The 12,030-nt window shown below is 40.3% G+C and overlaps 1 protein-coding gene across 1 annotated transcript in view; it reads left to right on the forward strand.

Moving 5' to 3' along the window:
* Nucleotides 1-12,030, forward strand: part of hcfc1a (host cell factor C1a) — a 33,831-nt gene that overhangs the window by 18,328 nt on the left and 3,473 nt on the right. Inside the window, exons 12-25 of the mRNA XM_082155565.1 lie at nt 1,402-1,620; nt 1,722-1,826; nt 1,921-2,134; nt 3,904-4,046; nt 4,135-4,267; nt 4,404-4,600; nt 5,292-6,570; nt 7,519-7,646; nt 8,591-8,923; nt 9,185-9,410; nt 9,495-9,764; nt 10,850-10,953; nt 11,046-11,183; nt 11,284-11,469. Of these exons, the coding sequence (XP_082011691.1) occupies nt 1,402-1,620; nt 1,722-1,826; nt 1,921-2,134; nt 3,904-4,046; nt 4,135-4,267; nt 4,404-4,600; nt 5,292-6,570; nt 7,519-7,646; nt 8,591-8,923; nt 9,185-9,410; nt 9,495-9,764; nt 10,850-10,953; nt 11,046-11,183; nt 11,284-11,469 (3,675 nt within the window). The remainder of the gene's footprint in view (nt 1-1,401; nt 1,621-1,721; nt 1,827-1,920; nt 2,135-3,903; nt 4,047-4,134; nt 4,268-4,403; nt 4,601-5,291; nt 6,571-7,518; nt 7,647-8,590; nt 8,924-9,184; nt 9,411-9,494; nt 9,765-10,849; nt 10,954-11,045; nt 11,184-11,283; nt 11,470-12,030) is intronic.

A 12,030-nucleotide genomic window follows, 5' to 3' on the forward strand; every position in this document is an offset into this window, starting at 1 on the left:
GGCCCATTTGGTTCTTTTCTTGATTGACACTGGGCTAGCCCAATCACACCTTTAATGTGAAGTATAGAAATATACTCTTTCAAGTATAGAAATTAGTACAAAACTAATTATGAAAGTTTCCTTTATTTTTCAGTGCATTTGTTTTACAATATATGGCTATTACTATCATGGGATTAATATTATAACTATTATTATGTAGTAGTAATGTAGACAGACACTGTAACTAAAATAATTTTTCTTTGTTTAATTTGCACCAGATTTATGAATTTAACATTAAAAAGCACTATATATATATATATATATATATATATATATATATATATATATATATATATATATATATAAGTTGATTGGATTGGATTTTTTGCTGCCGCTTCCTTCTCACCTTTTTTACCCCTGACCTGTTTTCATGCCTGCTCAAACCTCTTTATCTTAACCGTCGGACTCACACACCCACCATGTTTGTAGTTTTTTTTTAACCTTTTATATATAAGGTTAAAAACTTGTGGGGAGGGTGAATTTGTAGTTCTAATCGAATACTCGTCCAACATGCAATGAGTTGTGGGCAATGTTAGCCATTAAGAGTGTGCATGGATCTGCACTTTGGATTCTAACCTGAAAAAGTAGACCATCTGGGTATCTATGGAATACTCATTTCAACAGTAGAAGAACAGTCAATTCCCTTTATAGATATATTCATATAAACCCCACCCCCAATTCAATATTGATATTTTTCTTCCAAGATTTCGGGAATCGCGAACAGTGAGCTTGCTGTGCCTGGTACAGTAATCTGCATCTGTCTTCAGCGTGTTCCATCTCTTGCCTGTGTGTTAGTCTCCTGTTTACAGACTTCATAATATTTCCACACAAATTACATTTTGGGTTATGATTGCAATTCAGTTTGTGCTCAAGTCTGGAATAGAGATCGGCCAAAAAATAACAAAATCTCCTCGTGGCAGCGTGTGTTTCTTCTGGGTGCGCCGGTTTCCCCCACACAGTCCAAAAGACACGCAGGTTAGGTGGATTGGACATGCCAAATTGGCTGTGTGTGAGTCCCAAGCATGTAATGGGGAGGGTTGGGGAAAGACCTGGTAACCTACCCCGGAGAAAACATTGCCAAGAAAAATCATGGACAGTCTGATGGCCAAAGAATCATCAGTCAGATAAAAACCCAAAAAAATTTTAAAGGTAGCATACCATCACATGTAATGTTTGGGTTAAAAAATAAAACACTCAAAACTGCAAAGCTTTGATTGAATGAGTTGAATTCAAAACTTGCATTAGCTAGTATGTGACCACACATCAGTTGAATTCTATATTTATGTGGAAATTTGTCACGTTGCTCATCTGCAGTCATATCGGCCAGCCCTAGTCTCATGACACATTTTTTTTTTTTTCTAGGTAAGCAACCCTGCCACTCGCATGCTGAAGACCGCCGCTGCACAGGTGGGCACTCCGACAGTTTCCAGTCCTAATACAGGTGCTCGGCCCATCATCACAGTGCACAAGTCTGGCACAGTTACCGTAGCACAGCAGGCTCAGGTTGTGACCACTATGGTGGGCGGAGTCACCAAGACCATCACTCTTGTCAAGAGTCCACTTTCCATGGGAGGAAACCTGGTACAGTATATTTTAAATTCTGGCATGGGAAAAACATGAATGGGAAAAACATTGAATGGACTATTTATTATTTAATTATTTATATATTTTTCTTGTTTTAGATCTCTAACTTGGGCAAGATGGTGTCAATGGTACAGACCAAACCAGTCCAGACGGCTGCTTTGACTGGACAGGCCACCTCCAACCCACTGGCTCAGATTTTACAAGTATGTTAAACATAAGTAGTTTTAAGTTTCTCAGACACTCACATTATTTATAATTTGAAATAATATACATTTTAATGTCATTCTCATTCCATAGTCAAAGGGTACCCTTCCACCCGGCACCATTCTGAAGCTGGTAACATCTGCGGATGGAAAACCAACTACCATAATTACCACCAGTCAAGCCGGTGGAACAGGAAACAAGCCCACTATCTTGGGCATCAGTGGCATGTCCCCCACTACCAACAAACCGGGCACTACCACTATCATTAAAACAATCCCAATGTCTGCTCTACAGCAGGGAGCTGCAGGTAAACCATTTTGTCAAGAAGTGTCATTTTTAGGGTTGGGTACCGAAACCTGGTCCCAATATGGTACCGGTACCTAAGTAACCAGTATGTAACCGGACCATATCAAAACGCAGATTTCTGTGCCTCATTTCGTTGCCACTTAAATGCTTCAGCTGTCGGTTGAAATATTTGCCCTCTGGTTAATGACTTAAGAAGCATCATCACTGCATGTGATTGCTAGTTAACCCTTTGACGCGTATGAACGTTCACACCGGTGAGATTAGAACGTTCAGATCGCGTGATCATCAACTGCTAAATTCAAATCTGCGTTCGCTCGTTGGCTGGAGCTGAGCCAGAGATAGACGCGCTCAGCGCTGTCATATATCACAACTATTCAGTGTTTTCAACCACATAAGGTTTATTTTAGGTTTCAGACATTTAAATACACAAGTACTAGCAAAACAATACATTTATAGTTTATAAAATACACACTGTTGTCTATGGAAGCGGCAATAACAATCCTTTCAATTATAAATTGATGACGTGTTTAGATACACATTGTGTAGGTAACTATAAAATGTATTAGGAGTAGGAGAGGTAGTAATATATAATTTGTCAGTAATGTTTTTGTTAACTACAGCTATAATAATTACTTCTAGTAGTAATAATACTAAATACATTTGTTTTATTTATATTTGTCATTATATTATTATTACTGTTAACAACTATAATAATATTAATAACAATTAGTTGCAATTATATAAATTAAACAAATAAATATAATTGTATTATATGTATCATTAAATTTATATAATAATAATAAAAGCAATAATAATTATTAATGTTCACAACTAATAATAATAGTATTAGTAATAATAATAGATTTATATAGTTTTTATTTACTTGCACTTAAAGGACAACCTACACCACACAACCTGCAAACGAACACCACTAACCACTCGGTGAGTTGCACAGTTTTGAAAACGAACGTTAAAGCTGCCGTCGGCAAATTTTTCTTGATCATATTCAGTGAAATTGACACTATAATCCGACAGAACAACATAAATTAGATGGTTTTAGAAAAAAACCCGAGCTTCTAACTCCACCTGGAGCGTGTTATTTGTTTTGCAAAAATCCACCGCTCTCGGATCATCGGGTCCAATCAGCGCAGGGGGGTGTGAGATCTGACTGTCAATCACAGGTCGTGCACACGCCACAGATCCCCCCTCACTCGCGCACGTTAATATCACATGCACACGCCACGCCTGAAGTTCGCCTGGAGATTGCATGAAGCGTGATGGCGGAGAGAAAATCTACTAACAAGCTTCCAATTCCTCGGTTATTGCTATCTATGGATAGATTAGCCAGGGCAGCCTACCTCCGAGTCCATGGTGTTGATAGATGCTGAAGAGACGGACGCGTTCACAGAAAATCAGGTACACACGCACAGTGACGCACTGACGAGCACGACCTCGATGGGAGGGTGCTCGCTGGTAGTGGGGAAGGGCATGAGAGTTGTAAACATTCAAAATTTTGGCTAATCGACCCAATCTGCCAGACTTGCCGACTGCAGCTTTAAGGGTTGTTTTAAGGACGTGTTCGTGCATGTCCATAGACAGCCATTCTGAAGCGGTCAAAGGCGATTCTAAAAGAGACAAAAAGTCGAGACAGGACCCATTGTCTCAATTTCTGTGTCCACCACTCTAGTTCATCCAAAACAAACTACAAAATAGACTCAAGGTGTTAAATACCGGAATTATACTTTAATGAGTGCCTGTTTTCCGTTGTAGGCGTGACTAGTAGTACCGGGATGAAGAGCCCCATTACCATCTACACCACGAAGGTGATGACATCTGGAACAGGAACTCCTGGCAAATTCATTACAACAATGCCTAAGATTGGTACAGCAGCTGGCCAGCAAGGCCTAACACAGGTATTGGGGTCAGAATATCTGGTGGAAAGCTGATGTCCTTGACTTGGAGGTCCATTTTCTCACCTGGGTTGGGTTTTCCTCTCCTAAGGTTGTTCTGAAGGGAGCCCCTGGTCAGCCTGGAACCATTCTTCGCACCATGCCAATGGGAGGAGTGCGTCTCATGTCTCCAGTATCTGGGGTCAAGCCAACTGTAACCACACTGGTTGTCAAGGGAACAACTGGTAAGGATGTGAACTTGATAGTCAAAAGTTAATGTTCCTGAAAGACTTCATGCTTCTCTGCCAAGTGTAATTCAGCAACTGCTATTGATGAATGATTAAAGTATTTCCCTCCTGCCGTGTCTGTCCTCTTTCCAAGGTGTAACAACTCTTGGCACAGTCACAGGAACTGTTTCTACCAGCTTAGCCAGAGGAAGCCTAGCCAGTGCCAATGCCACCCTCGCAACCCCCATCACCACTCTGGGCACGATTGCCACCCTCTCCAACCAAGTCATCAATGCCACTGCTGTGTCAGCTGCTCAGACCAACCTGACCACTGTCACCTCCAACATGCAGGTTAGAACCACTTTATCTTTTCTGATTAGATTTTTATTTGCATTTAATTATTCTTTCATTACTGCAGCCATTTTGTGTGTCAAGTTATTTTTATAACTATTATGTAATTATAATATATAGTTAAATATTTAATAAATAATTGTACACAATGTTTACACAATTACCCCCCCCCCCCCCCCCCCCCCCATGAATTGATATGGCTGTATTTTATTTATTTATTTTTTATTATTCCTGTGATGCAAAGCTGAATTTTCAGCATCATTACTCCAGTCTTCAGTGTCACATGATCCTGAAGTCATTTGGTGCTCAAGGAACATTTATTCTTATTATTATTCTTATTATGATCAATATTTACAATGGTTCTGTTTTTCAGGATTCTTTGAACAATGTTAAAAAGATCATTTATTTGATGTAGACATCTACATTTAGTAAAACTATAAATGACAATTTAGTGTGTCCTTGCTGAATATAAATATTATTTGTTTAAAAAATGTACCCCAAACGGTAGTATAGTTTATATAATGTATAATAACAGAAATAATTATAACTGTATGTTAATGATATAAAATACTATTTAAGGATACAAAAAAATTGCTGTATTTAAAATTAACAGTTTTACACAATATTTACATTAAATTCACTGAAAAAAGAACTATCTGTAGTCACTAATTTTGTCATCCTTTCTTAATAGCCCACCCAGGTGACTCTCATAACTACACCCACTGGTGTGGAGGCTCAGCCTGGCCAAGATCTGCCCGTTTCCATTCTGGCCTCTCCCACGTCTGAGCAGCCCACCTCTTCTGAGTCTGGTGCAGGCGAAGCTTCTGGCACTGTTACTCTAGTGTGCTCCAACCCCCCCTGTGAGACTCATGAGACGGGCACCACCAACACTGCCACCACAGCGACGGCAAATATGGGCACTGGACCAGCTGGCACAGTACAGAGAGTGTGCTCCAACCCGCCCTGCGAAACGCATGAAACGGGTACAACAAACACTGCCACCACAGCATCTGCCAACATGGGTGGTGTTCAGAGGGTCTGCTCAAACCCACCATGTGAGACCCACGAGACGGGCACCACCAACACAGCAACCACAGCTTCATCAAACATGGGAGGAAACCAAACTGGAGCGGTGCAGAGAGTTTGCTCAAACCCACCATGCGAGACCCACGAGACGGGCACCACCAACACAGCAACCACAGCTTCATCAAACATGGGAGGAAACCAAACTGGAGCGGTGCAGAGAGTTTGCTCAAACCCACCATGCGAGACCCACGAGACGGGCACCACCAACACAGCAACCACAGCTTCATCAAACATGGGAGGAAACCAAACGGGAGCGGTGCAGAGAGTTTGCTCCAATCCACCTTGTGAGACCCACGAGACGGGCACCACCAACACGGCCACCACTGCTTCATCAAACATGGGCGGAAACCAAACAGGAGCGGCCCAGAGAGTTTGCTCCAATCCACCTTGTGAGACCCACGAGACGGGCACCACCAACACAGCAACCACTGCTTCATCTAACATGGGCGGAAACCAAACAGGAGCGGCCCAGAGAGTTTGCTCCAATCCACCTTGTGAGACCCACGAGACGGGCACCACCAACACAGCAACCACTGCTTCATCTAACATGGGCGGAAACCAAACAGGAGCGGCCCAGAGAGTTTGCTCCAATCCACCTTGTGAGACCCACGAGACGGGCACCACCAACACGGCCACCACGGCTTCATCTAACATGGGCGGAAACCAAACTGGAGAGGTGCAGAGAGTTTGCTCAAATCCACCTTGTGAGACCCACGAGACGGGCACCACCAACACGGCCACCACGGCTTCATCTAACATGGGCGGAAACCAAACTGGAGAGGTGCAGAGAGTTTGCTCAAATCCACCTTGTGAGACCCACGAGACGGGCACCACCAACACGGCCACCACTGCTACCTGCAGTATGGAGACAGATGAGGGAACAGGTACTTCAGATTTCAGAAAGATTCATCTTCAGCTTTCACACAAACATTATTTACACCACCAATCGAAAGTTTTGGTTGGGTTTATAAGTAAGGGATAATAATACTACATTATCCCGCTTATTACATGGCTACTTGTCAAATAAATCAATAATTTGACACAAAATATTGATTTAAAAAGGAGTTTATTGATTTAAAAACGATTGTATTGCTTCCGCTAAAGAAAATAGTCTGTTCCGTCTCTACGGTTAGAATCCTGCGTCCATAGCAACGCTCTGTTTTTCATGGCAACGGTGTGTTATACTTAGCAGCGGTCTGTTATCAAGAAATAAGACCGCATTCTACATTAGAATTCAACTAAGCCATGTAATAATGCAGTATAACTGTATTTTGTATATTTCACAATAGTACTGTTCAAAATAACTTTTCTATATAATTGATTCCTGTGATGGCAAAGCTGAATTTTCAGCATCATTACAGTCTTCAGTGTCTCATGATCCTTTAGAAATCATTCTGACATGTTGATTTGGTGGTCAAAACTTTTTTTTTTTACTATTATCAAAGTAAGAAAGAAAAGTTGTGCTGTGCTTACAATTGTTGTGGAAACTAATGATTGTTTTCCCCCCCAGGGTTCTTTGATTAATGTAAAGTTCAAAAGAACAGCATTTATTTTAAATATAAATCTTCTGCAACATAAAAAAAAAAAACATTTTAAATACGTCTTGGCTGAAAACAGTTTGAGCATTCTGACGTCTGCTGTCAAGAGTTTGAGCCCATCACAAAGCACTGTTTACTTGTGCTGTAAGAGATTTAAATTAGTAACTCGCTACTTTATTGTAGGAAATCTCACCAAATTTGTCCACTGATAAATTGAACTTGTTTCCTTTTTCTTGTTTATTCCCTTTTGTACTTTTTAAAGGTTTATGGTAATGATTTATGTTGTGCATTTAGCCCAGCAGAGTGGTGAAGCATCAGAATCTGCCACCAGCACAGAGGTCCTGCCGTCCACTGTTGCGCCCCAGAGCAGAGCCATTACCACAGTCACACAGGCCACGCCTCTACCCGGACCAGCTGTTCCAGTGAGTGGAGATACAAACTCTGTACTTAAGTTTGATGCTAAATTGTGAATCCAATGCAATCGACATACGTCAAGTCAAAATGTCACCCATTTTTGTGGGTCCTTAAAAAGTTCAGTTTGATAAAAATGTAAGGTAATAAAGTCTTAAATACCTTAAATGGTCAAATAAAATAAATTTTAAGGGTTCTTAAATTTGGGAACCAAAAACCAGGAATCATGAATATGCCTTCAAAAGATTATTGAATTAAATAAATGTTCTGCATGTTCAAAGTCAAAACGTGGCGCTGTTGCACGTTCTACAGACTCGTGGTTTCAGAGCAGTTTGCAGTCAGTCAATGCCACATTTATGCCAAGCGATTACTTATGATCTACTGTTGCTGAATTGTGATAGTTTACTTTTTTTTTTTTTTATTGTAATGCGTTGTAGATTGTTGTAAGATACTTTATATAAAATTTGATCTCCGTCATCTTTTTAAATGAGCAGCTGGAAGTAGTCAAGCATGGACATTTCAAAATAAGCGTCCTGGTGTATTTTGGGCTTGTTAATGATCTTCTGTATTATTCATAAAAAAAAAATTCTGGTTATTAATTTTTATTTGACTAGTATCAACACAATACTAATTAAAAGAATCAGAGATATCTTTTTGGTGGTGGGGTGTGAATTGTAGTAATGCATATGAAACAGGAACATTTTACTTAAGTTCAATTATATTTAAGTCTTAAATTTAATTTTAAAAACTCTGCAGATACCCTAACTTTACTTCACTCATTCAGTATAATATTTGCATCCAGATTTCAGAAGTTGTAGGGTGAGACTTTTGGGAACTGATGCATACAACTGAAGCCGACCTAAATGTTAGATTGAAGGTGGTAGGAGGGGAGGGTTGAGAAAAAAGAGGGATTCCTAACATCACCAATTTTTCTTTCTCTGTCCTTCTCCTGCAGTCTATTTCTTCCATCACAGAGTCATCCTCAGAGGCAGGAGTTGAGCCGGTTGTTATGGAGAGCTCGGAGGCAGAGTCCTTGCAGACAGAAGGCCAGGCTGAAGCGGAGGCAGTTGCCATGCAGGCAGAGTTCCAGGCAGAAGCGGGGGCAGTAGCTATGCCTAGTGACTTCCAGGCGGAGGCAGCAGCCTTGCCAAGTGACTTCCAGGGAGAAGCCATGGCGGTAGCCATGCAGGCAGAGAGCCAGGCAGAGGCAGGGGCAGTGCCCATGGAGCATGACGCTTCTAGCATGGCAGTGGGAGAAACCGCTCAGGAGCAGCTACCAATAGCAGAGGTATAGTCGTTTGCATTCTGGCTGTACAATTTCCAGTTATTATTGCAAATTAAGACTAATGCATACAACTCTTAATAATTAATTTTCAAATATGAGTAAGGACAAATTATCTAATGTCTAAAGAAAATAGATACATTTTAATATATAAAAGTAAATACTTTTATTCAGCATGGACACATTTAAAAGTGACAGTAAAGACATTTATAAAGTTACATCAAGATTTACTTTACTATTTCAATAAACGCTGTTCTTTTCTTGTAGATGGAGGGTGTAGAGGCGGCATCAGCATCACAGGCCGAGGCACTGACCTTGCCACCAGAGCTGATGTCGGACGTACAACCCACAACGCTGATGGTGACTGGTCTGACCCCAGAGGAGCTGGCTGTTACGGCAGCCGCAGAGGCAGCGGCCCAGGCTGCAGCGACAGAGGAGGCCCAGGCCCTCGCCATCCAGGCTGTACTACAAGCAGCACAGCAGGCTGTTATGAGTGAGTCACCATCCTTTATCAACAAAATCCCAACCTCAAAATCTAAAACTCACAGTAAGCATCTTCTTCCTCATTGCCCCTCAGGCTCAGGTGACGGAGATGCCGGAGAAGACCAGCAGACCCACACCATACCCATCGTTCTGACCCAGCAGGAACTGGCGGCTTTGGTTCATCAGCAACAGCAGCTTCAGGCAGCCCAGCAACTAGCCGCTGCCCAGGCCGCACTACCAACAGAGGGCCTGGCTCCAGCTGACAGCCTAAATGATCCCTCCTCAGAAAGCAATGGACACAACGAAATGGCCGCCGCTGCCACAAGTGCAGTAGTCGGACTGCTGCCTCGCACCACAGCAGAGAGTATGTGTGATGTTTCAATTTACTCTTCAATAGTATACGCTGATTTCACGCAGCCGCCATTTTGAAATCGAAAGTGAGGCTCCGGTGGGAAGAACCCCGGAAGTAAAGATAAACAACAATGCCTTGGATTACCAACCTGAAGCTGCTGCCGCGATTTACACTATTGGATGTTAATATTCAATATAGGATATGTATATAGTTCATTCCTGCTTCTTTTTTTACATTCTGAATTATATATTAAAAAAAAAATTTATTTATAAATGAATTTCACTGTATATAGTCTAAAGTATGAAATAAATGTATGTACATTTTTAGAATTGACATAACATCATTAAACACGACTCCCCTGTGATTAAAGGCGACACTTCCGGTTTTCTTCCCACCGGAGCCTCGCTTTCGATTTCAAAATAACGGCTGCGTGAAATCAGCGTATTGACTGTTAGTTGTTTTGAACCATTATAGTTTAAATAGTTTAAATATACCATTATAGTTTAAAATTAAAAAGATAACACTTTACAATAAGGACCCTTTAGTTAACGTGTTAACTAACATTAACTACCAATGAACAATACTTTTGTTACAGTATATATTAGTCTTTGTTAACGTTAGTTAATAAGAAATAAACTGTCTGCACACTTAAATCCTTTAAGCAAATTTAATCACCAAGCTTTCGGTCAAACGACCATCCTCAGGGCGTTTGACCGAAAGCTTGGTGATTAAATTTGCTTAAAGGATTTAAGTGTGCAGACAGTTTATTTCTTGAGATCTTCAGTCTTGTTTGTCTGGCACCTTGGTGATCGTGAGTGCGGTGTAACTCCTTAACGTTAGTTAATAAAAATACTGTTTATTGTAATATTAGTAAATTATGAAATTAACATTAAGATCAATAAGTGCTTTAGAAGTGTTTCATTGTTGGTTTATGTTAACTAATGCAGTTAAATAATGTTTAAGAAATGGAAGATTATTGTGAAGTATTTTCCATGAATACATTCTGAATGTACAAGTCTGAATGTAATGTTTATGTCAGGATGTTACATCATATTTGTGCACATGTTCCATTTTAATTCTGTTTATTCCTTTTGTAGCCTTGGCTCCATCCAGCACATTAGCACCTGTTGTAGTTGCCAGTCCAGCTAAGATGCAGGCAGCTGCAGCTCTCACTGAAGTGGCCAATGGCATTCAGGCTGGGGTAAGTTTAATAATGGGTAAAGGGTCACGATGATATGCATTGAAATGTGGAAGAATAGTTTTTTTAAAAACTTTTGTTGTTTCTCCCCACAGAGACAAAATCCTCCCACTATTACAGTCAAACCTCAAGTGAAGAAAGAAAACCAGTGGTTTGATGTTGGCATTGTCAAAGTGACCAATATGGTTGTAACACATTTCTACATGCCTGCAGATGACTCCACTTATGTTGAGGTAAGCCATAATGAGATTGTACTTCATACAATATTGTTAGACGCCGTGACATTGCTTATTTCAAAATGTAATTATACTGACATAACTTTTTTTGTTGCAGGATGATTCAGGCACAATCCCTGACTACAGCCAGATGAAGAAGGTGGAGCTTCAGCCCGGGACCGCCTACAAGTTCCGTGTGGCGGGTATAAACACTTGTGGCCGTGGAGCCTTTTCTGAAATATCTGCTTTCAAGACTTGTTTACCAGGGTTCCCGGGGGCACCATGTGCCATAAAGATCAGCAAGGTACACCTCAAATCTTAATTTGCACTTGTTACATATGGTGTTATAATCAATAGAGCACCATAAAATGTGTGATTAAGTTTTTTTAAATAGGAATTGCATAATCATTTTGTTTTTCAAAGATTCATTTTGACAAATTTTTGATTGATTTTCTAATAAGGAAAAGTTTAAATGAATGGGATGCTTGTCATGATTACTTGATTCTCACTTCATTTAGAATTTTAAATTTAGAATTATCGATACACCAAACTATGATTTTTAAAGGGATAGTTCACCTTAAAAATTTTAATCGTCATCACCCTCAAGTTGTTCCAAATCTGTATGAGTTTCTGAACACAAAAATAAATTTTGAAGAATGTCAGCAACCAAACAGATGATGAACCCTTTTGACTTCATAGTATATATTTTTTTCCTCCATACTATGGAAGTCAGTGGGGTCCATCAACTGTTTGGTTACTGACATTCTTCAAAATATCTTTTGCGAGGTTTTCAGGTTTGGAATAACTTGACAATTAAAATTTATGGGTGAACTATCCCTTTAATTCAGTAACTTTAATATTTAAT

The sequence above is a fragment of the Leuciscus leuciscus genome (assembly GCF_965113295.1).
Source record: "Leuciscus leuciscus genome assembly, chromosome: 23".
Classification (NCBI taxonomy): domain Eukaryota; kingdom Metazoa; phylum Chordata; class Actinopteri; order Cypriniformes; family Leuciscidae; genus Leuciscus; species Leuciscus leuciscus.